At 39.5% G+C, this 22,010-nt stretch overlaps 1 protein-coding gene across 6 annotated transcripts in view; it reads left to right on the top strand.

The window, feature by feature from the left end:
* The window catches only part of LOC120093155 (uncharacterized), a 101,467-nt gene that overhangs the window by 61,742 nt on the left and 17,715 nt on the right, over positions 1 to 22,010 (top strand). For 2 of the 6 annotated variants that reach the window (XM_087604947.1, XM_087604942.1), the window contains 5 exons: positions 10,827 to 10,937; positions 11,035 to 11,285; positions 15,750 to 15,856; positions 17,157 to 17,343; positions 20,745 to 20,982. In XM_087604947.1, the coding sequence (XP_087461073.1) occupies positions 10,916 to 10,937; positions 11,035 to 11,285; positions 15,750 to 15,856; positions 17,157 to 17,343; positions 20,745 to 20,982 (805 nt within the window). In that variant the 5' untranslated portion in view covers positions 10,827 to 10,915. Of the gene's footprint in view, positions 1 to 8,781; positions 9,371 to 10,801; positions 10,938 to 11,034; positions 11,286 to 15,749; positions 15,857 to 17,156; positions 17,344 to 17,433; positions 17,529 to 20,744; positions 20,983 to 22,010 lie in introns of those variants that run through there. The other 4 variants (XM_087604949.1, XM_087604953.1, XM_087604940.1 and 1 more) reach the window with 4 other exon arrangements.

The raw sequence follows: 22,010 nt of genomic DNA, 5'->3' as shown, positions 1-22,010 counted from the left end.
TAGACAACACGTGGCATGAGCCAACATAGGGAAACAGGTCTAGATTGGGATCATATTTTAATATAACTCTTATCATGGAAACCAGACTTTTAAAAGAATTTAGGACAATGTCTCTTTGGTGAGGTATTAGAGCCTGCACCATTGCTCGTTCATATGCAAGACTTGGCAGTCATACTTTATAGGTCCAGGAATGGACTTGGAGTTTTGGAGAGACTGGATTTTAGAGAATAGATTGTTTGTTGGAGGGTGACTTTTGCTTTCCAAAGTTATGGCTGTGCTCTTGTGTTACAAGGGAAACTTAAAGATTGTGGTTAATGATTGCCAGTGTTACATTGACTACTGTTTACAGTTCGATCACAGAGAGACGCAGGATTCTAACACACATATTTGTAATTAAGGAAAAATCAAACAGGTGGAGATTGTTACGAAGGGTTGATGAGGCTATGGAACTTATAAGAGCATTACAGCCTGGTTGCTTACTCCAACCGCTATTTCAAGAAATACCTATAGAATTATTATAGGTTTAAGAGATTGTTTTTATGCTGTTTCTTTGCACTCTGGGGTTGTTATGAAATATTGCATTATTGTGTTTTCTTGGGTGTTGTTTGCCTTGACCATACATTTGTATGACTTTTTGAAAGAAAAGTGTATTCACTCTTATTTATTTTGATGAATTGTTCTTTGGCTGACTTTTGTCTGTGGTCCCTCTGCATGCAGTTCCCTCAGTGGCCAGCGGATGGCACAGATGTTGAGTTACAGATGATGTTAACATCTCCTGTTACAGATGATGGTTAAGCACACTATAGGTCCTCTGAGTGAGCAGCAGATTTTGCATTGGGTTCTGTTGTTTATGACCTGGAGTTTGCCTCTCCCCTATGTTTATCTCTGCTGTTAACTGTCATTCATGTCTCTGACTGGATCCAGCCTCACTGGAGGAATGTAGAGCTCTGTGAACTGGGTGACTGCTGGTCTCCTGGGAGTCAGGTAGTACTGTCTCTGTTTAGTGTGGGCCTCCTGTGTCTCTGGTTAGAGCAGGCCTCCAGCGTCCCTGGAGTACAAACCCACAGGCCTCAGAGAATTTTGAGAGAGTCTGTACTATTATTTTCTATCTTCCCTTCACATTTCCTACATCTTTAATAGAGTACAGAGTTGGCAACTATGAATTATATTTCCTAGGTGTCTCTCAAACCAAGAGTTTGCATGTGACTAAGTTCTAGCCAGAAACATATGAACAGAGTCCATAGGCAAAATGTCTGCCATTTTCTTCTTTATGTTTACCCTCCCTAGCTCTGAGGATCAAATTCCTATATTCTCAAAGATAGTGGCTTTATTCAATATCAAGAATGTATGTGTAAAGTGTCAACATCTGGTGTTGGGAATTGTCTTATTTTGTCCCCCAAAAGCCTCACTTCTAGACCTGAGTGCCCCTGAGGGCTTCAACTGATAATAAAGAGTTGCCATAGCCAATGGCTGAGCAGAAAGATAGAAAGACAGGTCAAGGTATTGGGAGAGAGGAGAGGATGAAGAGAGTCACCATGATCCAGAGTTAGAAGGACCAGATTTAAAAGCTACAGGAGAGAAAGCAGCCTATGATGTAGGTAGAAGGGAATAGGACCCTATTGGGGGAGTGGGGTGTTTCCCAGAAGATAACAGGGCAGCAAAGATAAAACATAGATTTAAAAGGTGTTAAACCTGGGATGCTGAGTGGAAGGGAGATGTATGGTAGCTGTCAGGAGAATTAGAAATGTGTCTTTCATTCTCAAAACCGGAGAACTCTTGGGCAGGTGCCATGACTGTACTAAGGAGCCAAAGTTGTTTAATTAATTCACTGTTACAGTCTGCTACATTGAGGTCCCAAGTGAGTGTCGCATTAACCTGGACACGAGTTACACAGCCCAGTCAGCCAATGCACAGTTTATTCAGTTTCAACTTCTTTTAAAGGCAAAGCAGGATAAAAGTTTCCTACCGTTTCTAGTTCTCACCAGCTGCTATTTCTCAAGCAATAGCACATCTTGGATCAAAGTGACCCAAACCTCCTTGCAGAATCTGTCAGCAGTCCAACTCTTTTTTTTTTTTTTTATTAACTTGAGTATTTCTTATTTACATTTCGAGTGTTATTCCCCTTCCCGGTTTCCGGGCAAACATCCCCCTAATCCCTCTCCCTCCCCTTCTTTATGGGTGTTCCCCTCCCCAACCTCCCCCCATTGCTGCCCTCCCCCCAACAATCTAGTTCCCTGGAGGTTCAGTCTTAGCAGGACCCAGGGCTTCCCCTTCCACTGGTGCTCTTACTAGGATATCTATTGCTACCTATGAGGTCAGAGTCCAGGGTCAGTCCATGTATAGTCCTTAGGTAGTGGCTTAGTCCCTGGAAGCTCTGGTTTCTTGGCATTGTTGTTCATAAGGGGTCTCGAGCCCCTTTGAGCTCTTCCAGTTCTTTCTCGGATTCCTTCAACGGGGGTCCTATTCTCAGTTCAGTGGTTTGCTGCTGGCATTCGCCTCTGTATTTGCTTTATTCTGGCTGTGTCTCTCAGGAGAGATCTACATCCGGGTCCTGTTGGAATGTACTTCTTTGCTTCATCCATCTTGTCTAATTGGATGGCTGTATATGTATGGGCCACATGTGGGGCAGGCTCTGAATGGGTGTTCCTTCTGTGTCTGTTTTAATCTTTGCCTCTCTATTTCCTGCCAAGGGTATTCTTGTTCCCCTTTTAAAGAAGGAGTGAAACATTCACATTTTGATCATCCATCTAGAGTTTCATTTGTTCTAGGCATCTAGGGTAATTCAAGCATTTGGGCTAATAGCCACTTATCAATGAGTGCATACCATGTGTGTTTTTCTGTGATTGGGTTACCTCACTCAGGATGATATTTTCCAGTTCCAACCATTTGCCTACGAATTTCATAAAGTCATTGTTTTTGATAACTGAGTAATATTCCATTGTGTAGATGTACCACATTTTCTGTATCCATTCCTCTGTTGAAGGGCATCTGGGTTCTTTCCATTTTCTGGCTATTATAAATAAGGCTGCGATGAACATAGTGGAGCACATGTCTTTTTTATATGTTGGGGCATCTTTTGGGTATATGCCCAAGAGAGGTATAGCTGGATGCTCAGGCAGTTCAATGTCCAATTTTCTGAGGAACCTCCAGACTGATTTACAGAATGGTTGTACTAGTCTGCAATCCCACCAACAATGGAGGAGTGTTCCTCTTTCTCCGCATCCTCGCCAGCATTTGCTGTCACCTGAGTTTTTGATCTTAGCCATTCTCACTGGTGTGAGGTGAAATCTCAGGGTTGTTTTAATTTGCATTTCCCTTATGACTAAAGATGTTGAACATTTCTTGAGGTGTTTCTCAGCCATTCGGCATTCCTCAGCTGTGAATTCTTTGTTTAGCTCTGAACCCCATTTTTTAATAGGGTTATTTGTTTCCCTGCAGTCTGACTTCTTGAGTTCTTTGTATATTTTGGATATAAGGCCTCTATCTGTTGTAGGATTGATAAAGATCTTTTCCCAATCTGTTGGTTGCCTTTTTGTCCTAACCACAGTGTCCTTTGCCTTACAGAAGCTTTGCAGTTTTATGAGATCCCATTTGTCGATTCTTGATCTTAGAGCATAAGCCATTGGTGTTTTGTTCAGGAAATTTTTTCCATTGCCCATGTGTTCCAGATGCTGCCCTAGTTTTTCTTCTATTAGTTTGAGTGTATCTGGTTAGATGTGGAGGTCCTTGATCCACTTGGACTTAAGCTTTGTACAGGGTGATAAGCATGGATCAATCTGCATTCTTCTACATGTTGACCTCCAGTTGAACCAGCACCATTTGCTGAAAATGCTATCTTTTTTCCATTGGATGGTTTTGGCTCCTTTGTCAAAAATCAAGTGACCATAGGTGTGTGGGTTCATTTCTGGGTCTTCAATTCTGTTCCATTGGTCTATCTGTCTGTCTCTGTACCATGCAGTTTTTTCATTATTGCTCTGTAATACTGCTTGAGTTCAGGGATAGTGATTCCCCCTGAAGTCCTTTTATTGTTCAGGGTAGTTTTAGCTATCCTGGGTTTTTTTGTTATTCCAGATGAATTTGCAAATTGTTCTGTCTAACTCTTTGAAGAATTGGATTGGTATTTTGATGGGGATTGCATTGAATCTGTAGAACCCTTTGGTAAAATGGCCATTTTTACTATATTAATCCTGCCAATCCATGAGCATAGGAGATCTTTCCATCTTCTGAGGTCTTCTTCAATTTCTTTCTTCAGTGTCTTGAAGTTCTTATTGTACAGATCTTTTACTTGCTTGGTTAAAGTCACACCGAGGTACTTTATATTATTTGGGTCTATTATGAAGGGTTTCGTTTCCCTAATTTCTTTCTCGGCTTGTTTCTCTTTTGTGTAGAGGAAGGCTACTGACTTATTTGAGTTAATTTTATACCCAGCCACTTTGCTGAAGTTGTTTATCAGCTTTAGTAGTTGTCTGGTGGAACTTTGGGATCACTTGAATATACTATCATATCATCTGCAAATAGTGATATTTTGACTTCTTCTTTTCCGATCTGTATCCCCTTGACCTCCTTTTGTTGTCTGATTGCTCTGGCTAGAACTTCAAGAACTATATTGAATAAGTAGGGAGAGAGTGGGCAGCCTTGTCTAGTCCCTGATTTTAGTGGGACTGCTTCAAGTTTCTCTCCATTTAGTTTAATGTTAGCAACTGGATTGCTGTATATGGCTTTTACTATGTTCAGGTATGGGCCTTGAATTCCTATTCTTTCCAGGACTTTTATCATGAAGGGCTGTTGAATTTTGTCAAATGCTTTCTCAGCATCTAATGAAATGATCATGTGGTTTTGTTCTTTCAGTTTGTTTATATAATGGATCACGTTGATGGTTTTCCGTATATTAAACCATCCCAGCATGCCTGGGATGAAGCCTACTTGATCATGGTGGATGATTGTTTTGATGTGCTCTTGTATTCAGTTTGCCAGAATTTTATTGAGTATTTTTGCGTCGATATTCATAAGGGAAACTGGTCTGAAGTTCTCTTTCTTTGTTGGGTCTTTGTGTGGTTTAGGTATAAGAGTAATTGTGGCTTCGTAGAAGGAATTTGGTAGTGCTCCATCTGTTTCAATTTTGTGGAATAGTTTGGATAATATTGGTATGAGGTCTTCTATGAAGTTCTGATAGAATTCTGCACTAAACCCATCTGGACCTGGGCTCATTTTGCTTGAGAGACCTTTAATGACTACTTCTATTTCCTTAGGAGTTATGGGGTTGTTTAACTGGTTTGTCTGTTCCTGATTTAACTTCGGTACCTGGTATCTGTCTAGGAAATTGTCCATTTCCTGCAGATTTTCAAGTTTTGTTGAATATAGGTTTTTATAGTAAGATCTGATGATTTTTTGAATTTCCTCTGAATCTGTAGTTATGTCTCCCTTTTCATTTCTGATTTTGTTAATTTGGACGCACTCTCTGTGTCCTCTCGTTAGTCTGGGTATCTTGTTGATTTTCTCAAAGAACCAACTTTTGGTTCTGTTGATTCTTTCTATGGTCCTTTTTGTTTCTACTTGGTTGATTTCAGCTCTGAGTTTGATTATTTCCTGCCTTCTACTCCTCCTGGGTGTATTTGCTTCTTTTTGTTCTAGAGCTTTTAGGTGTGCTGTCAAGCTGGTGACATATACACTTTCCTGTTTCTGTCTGCAGGCACTCAACGCTATGAGTTTTCCTCTTAGCACAGCTTTCATTGTGTCCCATAAGTTTGGGTATGTTGTACCTTCATTTTCATTAAATTCTAAAAAGTTTTTAATTTCTTTCTTTATTTCTTCCTTGACTAGGTTATCATTGAGTAGAGCATTGTTCAATTTCCACGTATATGTGGGCATTCTTCCCTTATTGTTATTGAAGACCAGTTTTAGGCCGTGGTGGTCCGATAGCACGCATGGGATTATTTCTATCTTTCTGTACCTGTTGAGGCCCGTTTTTTGACCAATTATATGGTCAATTTTGGAGAAAGTACCATGAGGAGCTGAGAAGAAGGTATATCCTTCTGCTTTAGGATAGAATGTTCAATAAATATATGTTAAGTACATTTGGCTCATGACTTCTCTTAGTCTGTCTACGTCTGTGTTTAATTTCTGTTTCCATGATCTGTCCAGTGATGAGAGTGGGGTGTTGAAACCTCCTACTATTATTGTGTGAGGTGCAATGTGTGTTTTGAGCTTTAGTAAGGTTTGTTTTACGTATGTAGGTGCCCTTGTATTTGTGGTATAGATATTTAGGATTGAGAGTTCATCTTGGTGGATTTTTCCTTTGATGAATATGAAGTGTCCTTCCTTATCTTTTTTAATGACTTTTAGTTGAAAATTGATTTTATTTGATATTAGAATGGCTACTCCAGCTTGCTTCTTCCGACCATTTGCTTGGAAAGTTGTTTTCCAGACTTTCACTCTGAGGTAGTGTCTGTCTTTGTCTCTGAGGTGTGTTTCCTGTAGGCAGCAGAATGCAGGGTCCTCATTGTGTATCCAGTTTGTTAATCTATGTCTTTTTATTGGGGAGTTGAGGTCATTGATGTTGAGAGATATTAAGTAATAGTGATTATTGCTTCCTGTTATATTCATATTTAGATATGAGGTTATGTTTGTGTGCTTTTCTTCTCTTTGTTTAGTTGCCAAGACGATTAGTTTCTTGCTTCTTCTAGGGTATAGCTTGCCTCCTTATGTTGGGCTTTACCATTTATTATCCTTTGTAGTGCTGGATTTGTAGAAAGATATTGTGTAAATTTGGTTTTGTCATGGAATAGCTTCATTTCTCCATCTATGTTAATTGAGAGTTTTGCAGGGCACAGTAACCTGGGCTGGCATTTGTGTTCTCTTAGGGTCTGTATGACATCTGTCCAGGATCTTCTGGCTTTCATAGTTTCTGGCGAAAAGTCTGGTGTGATTCTGATAGGTCTGCCTTTATATGTTACTTGACCTTTTTCCCTTACTGCTTTTAATATTCTTTCTTTATTTTGTGTGTTTGGTCTTTTGACTATTATGTGATGGGAGGAGTTTCTTTTCTGGTCCAATCTATTTGGAGTTCTGTAGGCTTCTTGTATGCTTATGGGTATCTCTTTCTTTAGGTTAGGGAAGTTTTCTTTTCTTTTCTTTTTTAAATATTTATTTATTATGTATACATCATACAGCTTTCTGCCTGCATGTATGCCTGCAGTCCAGAAGAGGGCATCAGATCTCAATACAGATGGTTGTGAGCCACCATGTGGTTGCTGGGAATTGAACTCAGGTCCTTTGGAAGAGCAGACAGTGCTCTTAACCTCTGAGCCATCTCTCCAGCCCGGGAAGTTTTCTTCTATGATTTTGTTGAAGATATTTACTGGTCCTTTGAGCTGGGAGTCTTCACTCTCTTCTATACTTATTATCCTTAGGTTTGATCTTCTCATTGAGTCCTGGATTTCCTGTATGTTTTGGACCAGTAGCTTTTTCCGTTTTACATTATCTTTGACAGTTGAGTCAATGATTTCTATGGAATCTTCTGCTCCTGAGATTCTCTCTTCCATCTCTTGTATTCTGTTGATGAAGCTCGTATCTACAGCTCCTTGTCTCTTCTTATGGTTTTCTATATCCAGGGTTGTTTCCATGTGTTCTTTCTTGATTGCTTCTATTTCCATTTTTAATTCCTTCAACTGTTTGATTATGTTTTCCTGGAATTCTTTCAGGGACTTTTGTGACTCCTCTCTATGGGCTTCTACTTGTTTATTTATGTTTTCCTGGAATTCTTTCAGGGATTTTTGCGATTCCTCTCTGTAGGCTTCTACTTGTTTATTGATGTTTTCCTGTGTTTCTCTAAGGGAGTTCTTCACGTCTTTTTTGAAGTCCTCCAGCATCATGATCAAATATCATTTTGAAACTAGATCTTGCTTTTCTGGTGTGTTTGGATATTCTGTGTTTGCTTTGGTGGGAGAATTGGGCTCTGATGGTGCCATGTAGTCTTGGTTTCTGTGCTTGGGTTCCTGCGCTTGCCTCTCGCCATCAGATTATCTCTAGTGTTACTTTGTTCTGCTATTTCTGACAATGACTAGACTGTCCTATAAGCCTGTGTGTCAGGAGTGCTGTAGACCTGTTTTCCTGTTTTCTTTCAGCCAGTTATGGGGACAGAGTGTTCTGCTTTCAGGTGTGTAGTTTTTCCTCTCTACAGGTCTTCAGCTGTTCCTGTGGGCCAGTGTCTTGAGTTCACCAGGCAGGTCTCTTGCAGCAGAAAAGTTGGTCTTACCTGTGGTCCCGAGGCTCAAGTTTGCTTGTGGGGTGTTGCTTATGAGGTCTCCAAGCTGGCCGCAACCAGGAAGATCTGCACCGCCCTTTCCGAGAGCTTCCGTGCACCAGGGTTCAAGATGGCATTTGGTGTTTTCCTCTGGAATCAGTAATGTGTGCAGAGTGCAGTCTCTTCTGGTTGCCCAGGCGTGTCTGCCTCTCTGAAGGTGTAGCTCTCCCTCCCACGGGATTTGGGTGCAGAGAACTGTTTATCTGGTCGGTCCCTTCAGGTTCTGGCGGTGTCTCAGACGCAGGGGACCCACTGCTGTTGTGCCCTTATCCAAGGGAACCCAGAGGCCGCATACAGTTTCCTCTTGGGCCAGGGATGTGGGCAGGGGTGAGCAGTGTTGGTGGTCTCTTCCGCTCTGCACTCTCAGGAGTGCCCACCTGTCCAGGCGGTGAGGTGTGTCACTATTTCTATGTGATTGTCTCTAGCTTGTCACTACATGAGTACATGGTGGCCAGACTCTGCTGACTTTAATAGATACCAGAGAAAATTTGATATCCACACCCCAACCCCCTCTGCTTTTATCTTGCTAGTCTGCACCCCAGCTCAGTAGTGCATCGTGAGAGGATTCTCACAGAGGTGTGTGGACAGTCTAGTTTCTGATGAACAAGCTCTGTCTACATCACTTCCTCAATGACAACCCCTCAAACCCTAGGATATGCATCCTAGTAATGTGAGACAGCCAGTATGAAGCCCCTGACTTTTGCTTAGGGCAAACATTTAAGCAGGGCACACCCTGATCTCAGGTGCAGGGAAGTTTGTCTGCCTGACAGGTGGCTTTGGGTCTCTGTGAGTAATCCCTACTTAAAGGTGGACTTTTCACAAGAAAGAGACCAGAGCTGAGTCTTACATTCTTAGAACTTCATATCTTATCAATTACACTTCTGGGCTGCGTGCTTTCAGTCGCCACATATTCAAGTCACAAGTTTTGTTTGTTTGTTTATTTGTTTGTTTGTTTCCAGTATTGGACAGAGAGAGGGAGCAGTTCTACTGTGTTCTGTGTTTCAAACATATGACTGGATGGTTGACTTTCTGTCTCTACTACTGCAGTTAGACCATCAGGCTGGATTAGTAAGTTGGAATCCTCATTTTGTAGTTCAAAAGTGACTTCTTCCCACTTCTAATTGTAGCATCAGCATCTCAGTACAAGTTTAGTTTATACATAGTCTAGGATTTCTTAACAGAAAATATATTGATACCCTCAGCTTTAGAACTGAGACATAAAGCTTTGCTAATTTTCAGTTCCTGTTCTTGAGGCCATTGTATTTGGGGAACATCATGTGATTAGTAATTGCACCCTCAACTTGGTCAGGCATGGGATGCCCAGGTGCTGACTAAATAGTATGTCTTACAGTATCAGGAAGAGTGTTCTAAAGAGCTTAGCATCCACACTGGTGGACTAAAGGACATAACTGCTCCTGTGTGTGTGTGTGTGTGTGTGTGTGTGTGTGTGTGTGTGTGTGTGTGTGTATGTGTGTATGTATGTATGATATCTGGCCAGTTGCTGGCTGAATAGAAAGAGGAATATAGGTGAAGGCTGATTCCTAGCTTGATTTGGGGGATTGATCTGTCAGTGACATTTTTAATTCTCAGGCTGTCAGGCTGACTAGATCTCAACTGTGAGCTCTACAGTTTTGAGATTTCTTTCAAACATAACACTGACTTTACAAGTAGAAACACATACAGAGCCACATGTAAGTCAAGGGCTGGAATACAGACTGAGAAAACTGTTCCTAGGCAGTTTTGTAGCTTGAGTGTGAAATACACTATTGAAAAAAACGTTGTGCATCATATGACTGTGTATACAGAATACACATGCAGAGAGAGACATATACAATTGGTTCTATTTCTTTTATTTCTTTGAAGAACTCTGACTAATACTAAGTACTTGAATCTAAAATTCATAGTTTTCTTTATGGATCTGTAAGTCAGAGGCTTTGGAAGGCAAGTTACTTGCTGTAGGTCATTCTTCAAAGGAAGGCGAAGGTAAACATGAAGGAAAGGTGAACGTCATGGAGGAAGTTAACACTGGGCTTGCATAGTTACATTGGTAGGACTCATGTCTTTCAAAACACTCAATCTTTACTTCCTGATTTCTACACATGTCTAAATGTTTTCAAAGGGAGTTCTAAGAACTCCATCTGTGCCTGGTAGTAAACTAGACAAGGCTCACACCATTCACTGTAGCAAACAGAACTCACTGAAAACTGGAGATTAGATTTAAAGGATGTGCACTGTCATCTACACAGTCCACAGAGTCCTGCGAAGTTTCTATGTTGCTGGCTATTGGATGTTTGCTATCCTCCAGCACCATCAGTCACTATCCTTGGTTCTTGTTTTGAGCCTGAACTTCATTGAGGACCTACTAGAAAAGCAGTCTGAGTAGATCTCTGGTCATAGAAGGTAGTAAGAAAGATGAGAACCATGAAGGTAACCTAGAACCTATGAAGGACTGAAGCCTTTGAGGATACACTGGATGTGCACATGTCTTACCGTCTCCAGCCTTAGTAACACCAGTATCCTGCAGAGGAGCTCAATGATCTGAAAATGTACATGACTTGAGACTTGAAGAACCATTGGTGGAGACCGAGGAGTTCCAACTGCAGATGATGTCCTATGCAGCAGGATGAGCCAGCAGGTCAGGGGGAGTGTGGGATTCCACCAGCATGCCCAGAGACTTGCATTTTGTTTTTAGAGTGGGGACACAATGATGATGCTTCTCTGCTGCTTTTCAGATGACAGGCAACATGACCCTTGCTCAATCGCAAGCAAGTGCTTGTCACAAGGATTCTGGATGGTGTTATCTTCTCCTCTGGAAGATACAAGGAAACTCTACCATTCAGCTCCTCCAAGTCTTCAGGCATCTTCATGGAAGGCACAGCAAGAGGAGAGACAGTGTCAGTGCATCCACTGCTCCACCACAGTCTGCTTTCTCATTAGGAAAACAAAAGGCCTCCCAGGAATTCTGAGACCTGCACAGAAGGAGGTAGAAACAGCTTTCAAATGACTCAAAAGCATTTTTAAAAAAATCTATTCAGTGAGTTCTCATGTGAAGTTCATAGAACACTCACTTCCTAGTTTGAAAATTGGTATTTGAGGAGCAAATTCAACATCCAAACTTCGTAAAATCTTCCTAAAAATATATCTTAAGGAAACCAAATAGGTCCAAATGATGACTGTTTTACTGTATAGAAGACTCTTAATTAAGAATATGGAAAGCAATACAGAATCAGAAAAGCCCACATTCTGTAATTCCTATTGAATTTAGCAATTTAATTACTATGTTGAATTCTAATTAAAATGTTTAGCTGTTGGGACATAAGAAAGTCACGTAGGACCAAAAGTAACCCTGCAGAGATTGCTTTCTTGTGGCTGATGGGGAAAGAGGGGCTAAGGGTTCAGTGAAAGCTCAGACTGGACCAACAAGCTCATCAGATAAAGGAACTTGCTACCAAGCTTGGTGACTGGAGTGTGATCTCTGGGATCAGGTCCAAAGGACAGAACTCCTCCCAAAAGTTATCCACTGATGCCACACAGTGCACAGTGGAATTCATGTGCACAAGTGCACACAAACACACACACACACACACACACACACACACAAAGAGAGGGGGGCGTGAATAAACATAATATATTTTGCAAAGGCTCAAATGTCACAGTGCCTAAGAATGAATCTTAGCATCCAGTCAGTGTTGCAGAACAGAAGGCAGAAGCAGGCCAAGTCTTCAGCAAGCTAGGATGTTTCTAAGAATGTGGGTCCTGAGGCAAAACAAGGTTTGGAACCAGGGTGTGTCCAAACAAATGGACCATAAAAGGATTTTTTGAGGACTTGATGCAGACATTTGCACTTGGACCAGAATTATTGTTAATGTTGGCATTCATTCTACACTCCACTGAGCCAAGCTCCCTGGGCAAGCCATCCCCAAATAGGACTTGGAAGTGCCATTTCCACATCTAGCTACTAGGATAAAGAGTCCCACCTCTAAATCCCCTGCCTGTGAGTTCAGAGCATTCCTGGGGTATCTGAAAAGATCTTCCCAGTACAGGCCCAATACCGCTGAGACATTCTCATGCTCTTCCTACCCCAGGTTTAGTCTCCTTGATGGTGACCTGGGCCCTTGAAAACAAAAGAAGTAAACAGTTCTTAAGAAGCTGTGGCTTTTTGTTTAGCTTCTGGTTCTTAGTGGCTTTGATGAAAAGCTGAATTATAGGAAAAAAGATTTTGCACATTAATTTGGGATCATAGAATTCACATCCAACAAACTGGCGAGACTGGACTCAGAGCTGGAGAGGGGAGACCCAGATGGAACTTGAGAACTGTCCAAAGCTACATCCCATTTCCCTTTGCAACTGCAAGAGCGGGAGAGACCGATTTCTGAGTTGTGCTGATTTGTCCTATACTAGGCTTGGTAATGAGAAAGCACAGTGCCTCCCTTTGTAGCCTCAAACTCCAGGCTCTCCTATCTCAGTTCCCCATGCATCAGGAGGGCACGTATGCGCTGCCAAATTGCTAGCAGGAACAGGAAGATTTCTGTGTTCTGTTATCTTCTTCAGGGGCTGAGGCTGAGCCTGGAGTCTCTATGTCAGTAGCATCTTTCAAGGCTGTTCCTCTGCAGCTCTGAAACCTTTTTTTTTAATACAAACCAAGTTTATTTTGCCTTTTAAGTAGTGTTCATATAGGACTACAGCTAGGTAAACAATGTGAATTAGTATATGTCATCTCAAAAGCCAGAGTCTTGTTATCGTTGTTGTCGTTTTTTAATGAGTTGTGAAAAAGATGCAGCCTATTCAAACAGGATAAATATTTTTAACCATTTCACTTTGAGTGAATTTTACCTAAGCTATGAAATTTTAAGCTCAGAAGTACCACTTGGACATTTTTATTTGGAAACCTCTCCAGAAGGTGTCTTGCTCTAAAGCACCCAGGAAATGGGCGCAGCCACTGTCTTTGCTACTGTTCCAGTCCTTTCTGTACAGCAACACAGGGACAATCATCTCCAGTTTCTGAACTGCAGTAAACTGTAAGCACTGCTACAGTGTGGGACAACTAGCTTTCCTCCAGTTCTTAGGGATAGCATTCTTAACATTTGAATGCCTGTAGCATCGCTCATCTTTGGCCCTTCTTCCTCCCTCCTTCCTGTCCTTCTATTTGTCTGTGCTAGACAAGGTTCTGCCATTAGACTGTCACCCCATGTCTGAGTTTCTTTTCATAGGATTAAGTCACCCAATCATATAAAGTGACATCCCCTGAGATGACAGCTTGTTTCCATGTCACTTCCTTATGGCTGTTCTTTTGAGAAAGGCTGTCAATGCACAGCCTAGACTTAACACAACCTAGAGACCCTCCTGCCTCTGACTCCCAGACCACATCGCTTTCATCTGAAATGAGATTAAAAGCTCAAGTTTCAACTTTTGTCCCCAGTCCTGGGAGATTTCTCTCTTGAAGATGCTCTGATAATTTAGTGGGCCAGTGTTGATTTGAATCAGTTTGACTTTGGGTTGGTAAAAATTTTCACTGAGTTCATGGACTTCATTTCTTCTCTTTGAGAGTCTCTGAGAACCTGGTTCTTATTTTGTTCTTCAGGGCCCAAGAGTCCAGAGATTAGAAATATACCAAAGGTGAAGATTCTAGTAAGAAACCTTGTCCCATAAACTCAGGCCTTAAAGAGAACGCTAAGGATGACTTAGAAGTAAAGGCAATGTATTTTTACACACTGTTCATGGGGAGAATAAAAATCAGTAAGATAGACAGAAAGAGGACACTAAAGAAAACAGAGACCTGCCCATGAGACCTTACAGGTATCTGTTGGTTGGGGTTCTCTGTGAGCTTGTAGCCCCAACATCATCTCACCTGGATGTTCTACTAACATCATGCCTGGTTGAGTTTACAGTTGTTTAAGATCAGACATAGTACCAGTGTCGCACTCAATGTTCTATTACTATGAAGAGACACCGTGACCATGACAACTCTTACAGAGGAAAATTTTTAATTGGGACTGGCTTAACATTTTCAGGGGTCTAGTCTATTATTGTCATGGCGGGCTGAGAACACAGGAAGCCATGGTACTAGAGAGATAGCTGAGACTTCTACATTCCAATCAGCAGGCAGCAGGAAGGGAGCAAAGACATTGGGCCTAGCTTGACCATTGTTAGAGTCTCGTTTTGATCACCAAGAAACAAATAGATTTAGGTCTGTGGAGATTTCCAGGCAAATGTGGTGGTTAGGCCCTGTAATTCTAACAACCTGGAGACAGAGAATAAGTCATGGTGAAGACCAACTTCAGCCCAGAGTGAGACCCTGTCTAAAAAAAAAAACCCACAAAGAAAAAAAAAAAAAAGAAGAGCCTGAAGAAATGTACCACACCTTGATCACATAACCTTCTGGATACCCTGAGAGATTACTGGGGTCAGGCTAGTTGGACAATAAATCTTAACAGTGAACAGCACTGATCAATCAATAGGCCTTGACTGTATATAAAGAGAAAGGGGGTGGAGCATAAGTATTCATTGCTCTCTGCGTTCTCAGAGAGGATAATATGTAGACAGCTGCTCAACCTGCCATGGTGGACTGTGGCCTCCAATTGTTGGCCAACATACACCACTTCATTAAGTTGATTCTCGGGAATGTGATTTAGTAATGGGGAAGGAACTCATGTGGTAGGACATCTACAAATCCATGTGAACAGGCAGGCATGTTAAAAATAGGGAAAGGCTCCAGAGGAAGCTTCATAAACAAGAAAATCTCCAAATTGCAGTCTTTAAGTATACTGTATGTACAACACCAACATTAACATATAAACATATCCAGATTTCAAGGAGAGACATTCTAGTCATGGTCGCACATGTGTGTAATCCCAACACTGGGAAGATGAAGCAGGAGGATCTCTGTGAGTTTAGGTCAGCCAGGACTACATAAGCTGGGAAGTGGAGTGGAGATCTATGATTGCAAGGAGTGTTGTAGTCTAGAAGCCAGGAGAGGCAATTTGAACAGATGGTAGGTTTACTTCATTGCTATAGCAACCAGGACTCTGCTTCATTGATTCTAGTCTTAGGGAAGAAGAAAAATAAGATCCTGCATATAGGTTCCACTTTTGAGCCAATATTCTGGAGCCATGGCAGTTTGGGAATCTTTTAGGGAACTACGATCTCAACCAATGATTCTCAGCCTCCCTGATCCTGTAACACTAATATATTTTCTCATGGCTTTGTGACTCTTAACCATTACTTCATTTTGCTTCTCTTCATAATTCAAATTTTGCTCCTGATTTGATTATAAAGAAAAATGGATGGAATATCTGATATGGAAAATATATGTGACCCCGTATTGATTATGACCCACAAGTTGAGAATCACTGGTCTAAACTGCTAATTTTAAACAAAAATGTTTTTCAAGTACTTTCTACAATGTACATTGACCATTACTATTTCTGTTTTATTTTCAATAAAAAAGGACTTTATTATTAACATCGATGGAAGCTTACTAACCTTGGATTTTTATGAAAATTGGCTTAGCATCCCAGATGGAACTCTGGCTGGAAAAATTAATGGCATTCAAAGGTAATGATACAGTAAACACTTGGGGAACTGCACCAATATAGAAGCAATGCTTTTGCAGGGTACATAGGCTTGTGTTTACAGGATTATAAGCTGGAATGATGTTCTATGCCAAAAGGTTTCCTTAGGTCAGACATGTTTTTGTCACTTTTTAAACATTCCCATTTCTCAAGCTAGCATGTTGAACCATGTCTGTAATCTTACCTGGGAGCCTTCTCCTTTATAAATGTCATGATTTAGAAGACAGTCTATGTAACACCTCGTGTTCAGGTCAGTTTAGAGTATTGGTTTAGTTCCTGTGTGAGACAAATTAAAAGAAGTAAGTGTGTATAATACCTGTGGGTTACTTGCATCCTAGAATTGTTACCATGGTATTGTGAATAGTTCACATGGTCAATATGTGTCATTGATTAGAACAGGAATCTCTTACTGAATTCTTTCTCAGCTATAACTACCTAGAGAAGTCTAGATCAGGTATAGCTTTGACTTTTTTGAATAATTTTTCTGTGTGATACAGAATGATTTCATACTTAACCAGAGCTTTGAGCTCCCATTGCAACCCAGGAGCCATGCATCTCTGTCTTGCTGTAGCAAAGCTTTTATAATTGCATTTTGTAGGGTCACAAGTGTGCTTTCTGCTCCTTATGTTCTAGAGTGTCACAAGAGTGTTAAATGGATTCATACTACATTAGATATTAAATGTGTCTCCACTCCATTATGGTTGGAAAGATGGTTTGCTGTTTAATAACACTGGATGTTTTCATACACAGAACACACATGGTTTTCAAAAATCTTCATTCATTCTAATACCAGGGCATTGAGTAGAGTCATGAGTGTGATTTTGCTCCTTATGTTCTAGATTGTTATAAGGGTGTGTCGTCGATTCATAATACATTAGATATTAAATGTGTCCCCATGGTGGCAAGAAAGATGGTTTGCTGTTTGATAACACTGGATGTTTTCACACACAGAACATACATGGTTTGCAACAATATTCATTCATTCTGTTACCAGGGATCTTGACATGTTCCTCTGGCTTCTGTGGGTAGCAGTCATACATCTAGTACACTGAAATTCATAAATAATTTGAAAAATGTTTTTTCCGTGATTCTGTACAGAAAAGTGATTTTCACAAAATATTTTATGTAATACTCTAGCTATATATTCTTACTTCTTTTGAATTCTGGTTATACTATGAGTTGGTCTACAAAACATTTACCCTATTTGTTCTTTGTGGTTAGATTTCTAACTTACATTATTTTTAAGATGGTCTAACCTAAAATTCTCCTTTTTCTTTGTTTAGCCTTTTGCAACAGATCCCAGAACCAAACTTTATACTATTAAAACATCTCATATGTGTATTAGTAATAATAAAAGATTCTTCCATGAATAATTTAGACAGTTACAGATTATCTCTGTGCATAGCTTCACATGTACTGTGGGGTCAGACTTTGAGAGATTCATTATTTGGGAGTGACGTCTTAAGAAAGGTAAGAGGATCTGAAATTTGTCTTTGGGAACAAAAGTCTAATTATTATTCAGTAATTGGGAATACTTTACAAAGATGATTTCTCTAACAGGAAACCCTAGGATTGCATTCTTATGGAGTGGAGTAGAATATGTATTGATCTATTTCAGGAAGATTTGGGACGGGAGATTTTTAATGTAGTTTAAAGTAAGTTAATCATTTCTTTCTACTGTTCTTTCCTTCTTTCTTCTTAGATATTGATTTAGATATTGATGTTTTAGCCAACAATAATCTGTACATATAATGGTAATCCAAGAAGACTAGAGTGAAATTTTAAAAGATCTGGATTCCCTAGGTTTTGTTTGTTTTTTCCATTGTAGCCCTATTTTTGAAGTATAGAATAGTTGTGTTTCACAGTGGTGAGACCATGATATTACTAAATATTCACATCATGTGAATTGCTGGTCATATTAAAGCACATTGCATATATGTGTGTGTGTGTGTGTGTGTGTGTATACATATATGTGTGTGTGTATGAGTGTGTGTTTGCATGTGTACATATACGTGTAAGTGTACTTGTACATGTGCATGTATTAGTATATGTATATGGATATACATATGTAATGATGAATAATTGGTGTATATTATTTTGTATGCTTTCCATTATTTTAGCACTAACCTATTTCAGGTACAGTTTTATGATCCTCAAGTATACTGTAGCTGTTAATTTTATTATAAACACATATACATCAATATTCTTCACTCATTTATTTACTTTATATCCTGATTGCAGTCCCTTCCTCCAAGTCCCATCTTTACAACCTGTTTTTCCCTCCATTCTTCTTTACCTCAGTAGTGTAGACCTTCCATTGACACCAGCCCACTCTCATACATCAGTTCACAACAGGAATAAGTGAATCACCTTCCACTGAAGCCATACAAAGCAGCCCAGATAAAAGAAAGCAATCCAGTTATAGACTACAGAGTCAGAGCCAGTCTGCATACTGGCTAGGGGACATATGTGTGTGTGTGTGTGAGTGTGTGTATGAGTGTGTGTTTGCATGTGTACATACAACTGGTAGGGGACATACCTGAAGATCAAGCTGCATATCTACTACATATATATAGGGGCCCTAGATCCTGCTGCTGGAGCATATGATGGGGGAGATCCTGCAGATTCAAAGCTGAAGGATCACAATGATTAAAGGCTACAGCAAGATACCAGGATATAGAGGGAGAGGCATCTCCAGGACGTTCCAGTATTGAGAGTATAGTAAAATACAGAGAGCTTAAACCAGACTTACTTCACTATACATTTGCAAGAAAATCTGTTTGGACAAGAGGGTATAATGTGTGACCACTTATGGCACAACACATCTCACACACTGTATTTTTAATTTTTTTTAATTATTTAAATTTTTATTTAATTTTAATTTTTGAAATTTAGTGAGGGGGGATTGTTTCCAAGGGATATAAGGAAGGATTGAAAAATGAAATAAGAGTTACTTGGTAGCATGATTAGAAATTTCAGAGAATTAATAAAGGAGACATATTTTGAAAAGGATAAAAGATAAAGAAAATGTAAATGTGACACAAAGCAAGGTACATGTTAACTAGTAGCTCCCAGGTATTAGGTCCACAGGAAAAAAGATATCATGATGTTACTCACAATGGAGGATGATAGCCCAAGGGATAGCTTGAATAAGATTCTTGCTCAGGACTGTACTTGGCTTGAACTAGAAACGTAGCTTGTTTAGTTAATTTCTAATTACCAAGGTACTGGAAACCTAAAATCCAAGACTATATCAAACTGCATGTTTACTCCAAATGAAACAATAAAATGTATTTTTCACTCTTAATAACTATTAAAGATTCTTCCTTTATGGACAGTTCTTTTCAAATATTCTTTTGTATGGTCAAGTATGAAAGCAAAGAAGCAAAACTATCCTGTACAATCTGCATATAAAATAAAACTATCATGTGCAGGGCTGCTCAAAAATAAACTGAGGTGCATGCTGAGAAGAAACATATGTGATGAATAGAGTTTGCCTAACCTAAGTCATCATCTCAGAAGAAAAGTAACTTACCAGTGTTGTTCAATTTAGGAAGTGTCATAATTTTCAACAATTGCTGTGACAAAACACTGATGAAAAGCAACTAATGGAAGACAGGTTACACTCCACAATATACTTGCAGTTACCAGTTAAATACTGAGAAATGTCAGAGCCAAAAATAAAACAGGGAGGCAAGAACTGAAGCAGAAGCCTAGTAGGAGCACTGCCTCCTGCCTTGTATCTCATATCTTTCTTTTTCTGACTAATAACTCAAGGGTGGCACCATCCTGGAGATCTGGGCCCTACAAATTCCAAGGTTAATCAGGACAATATCCCTTAGGCTTCACTATACAATAGATTCATCTGATGGAGGCATTTTCTCAATTAAGACTCCCTCTTCTTACCAACTTCTCTCAGTCACATTTCTATTGCCTTAATAAATCATCAGGATTTAAAAGACCAACAAAAGAGTGCACATGGGGGAACCATGGCTCCAGCTGGATATGTAGCAGAGGATTGTCTTATTTGGCATCACTAGGAGGGGAGCTGCTTAGTCCTGAGGGGCTTGATGGCCTAAGGTAGGGGAATGATAGGGTATTGAGGCAGGAGTGTGTGGTCAAGTGAGAGAAAACTGCAATAGAGTCAGGGGAGGAGATATAGGATTTGTGGAAGCAAACTGTGAAAGGGGATAAGGTTTGAAATGTAAATGAATGAAATAAACAATAAAAAATAAAACTACATGACCAGGGAAACTTACTGAAGTAGGTGGTTATTTGGGACCTACAAATGCTGAGCCAGTATAGCACCTCAGTGTCATGACAGAGGAGCACGACTGCAGAAAAGAAGAAAAAACAAACAGGAAGCTGAGACCTGATGGTTCTTATCTTGGGAAGCAAAAATGTAGCAGAGAAAGTACATTGAAAATGGGCACCTACCTTTTGTAACTACAAATTCTAAGCAGTGGCACTCTTCACCAGGCAGACCAAGGCACCAGAGAATTGTCAACGAGAGGGTATTGCGATGCCTGGAACTAGAGAGGCATCCCATTCAAAACATCACAATAAACAGCTACCCCCACCCACACACAAAAGAGTAACACACAGCAGTCATTAATTTGGTACACTCACAGTTTTTTGCAGCATATCAGTTCTGAAATGTTGCTTTGGTTAAGTAGTTCTTCTGTTCTTTGCAATATGCATGAAATTTTAACAAGTTGTATAAAGATGCAAAAGACTTAGAGTCTCCAGTTCGAGACTTCATTGCATGGGTTCCTGTCTGTAATCTTCCTCCTAGTATTTCTTTTCATTTTTAAATTTATTTTGTAAACTATGTGAAATGACAATCTTGTTTTTGCCTTGTGGTGTTACAGATGTCTCTTATACAAATTATGATTGACAACTATGATCAAATATTTGGAAATGATGATATATTTAGTAAACACACTGACAAAAGGTCTGAAGACTTAAAGACATACAAAGAATCAATAAATTATTCTGGAAAATCTCCTATTATGACAAAAGCCATAGCTGACCACAACTGGAAAACCAATGATATTGATGAAAAATTTAATATTTCATATGCTGCACTGCAGGAAGAAGGTCCTACAGGTAAGACAAGATTTATTTATTCATCAAATGAATGGAATCATTTGATCAAATAATTTCATGATGTCATAAATTTGTGTATATCAGAGAATCTTTGGGACCCAAAATGATTATTTGAGAGAGTATGGGAAAAGTTTTTAAACATCATATATATATATACACACACACACATATATATATATATGTACTCATATACTGAAATACATCTGGATACATCATTCAGGTATGTATGACACATTCTTTATTTAGAGTATCCACCAAAATTGTCTGCTATATTTTCCCCCCTTTCTTCCCATGGTCCTTAAGTTAGAGAATTTCTTGCATATGAAATTATTATTTTTGATAAGATCATTTAGAAACAATGATTTGATTTAAAAATTGATTAAACATTCTGCAAGATTAAGCCCTGCATCACTGTCAACATGCTTTGGTTTCCTAGCACGAAAATACTAATGTTTGTTTAATATCCTATGAGAAAAAATATTTGTCAAAATCTTATCATTGGTAAAAGTATTTGCACAGGATCCACTACAAAACCTATGAGAAGTATGATAAAGAGGTTAAACTCACCTGATTATCAGGTGGTAGCACACAAATTCAAATACATTTTTAACTGAAGTAATTCTTTCTATAGAGTTAAGAAAATACACCCAAATATTACCCTTATCTTAAGTGATGTGAATCTATCATCTGAGAATATTTGTCTGATGACAACATTTTATGTTTCATTTAGGAGGACAAAACAGAACAACTACCACATATAAGTGGTAGTGGATGATTTAAGAAGGTCTAAGGTCATTGTATTTTAATGTTCCCTTCTACCTCCCATTTAATCATATTAGAAGAATTATTTCAAGATCCTATGTTAGTTTTATATTTCACCGTATTAGTTACAAATAGTTTCCACTCATTGTACTTATTTTATGCTGCATATTTCATATTGTTTGCTATTATAACAAATGTTATTAAATTGGGTTATTGCTTACACTACAATGTGCCTTGTTCATGGTCCTACACAGTCTTTGGAAAAA

This window comes from Rattus norvegicus, chromosome 1 (genome assembly GCF_021556685.1).
Source record: "Rattus norvegicus strain SHRSP/BbbUtx chromosome 1, alternate assembly SHRSP_T2T, whole genome shotgun sequence".
NCBI lineage: Eukaryota > Metazoa > Chordata > Mammalia > Rodentia > Muridae > Rattus > Rattus norvegicus.
The sequence above is the reverse complement of the archived record's forward strand: the minus strand, read 5'-3'. Positions and strand labels throughout refer to the sequence as shown.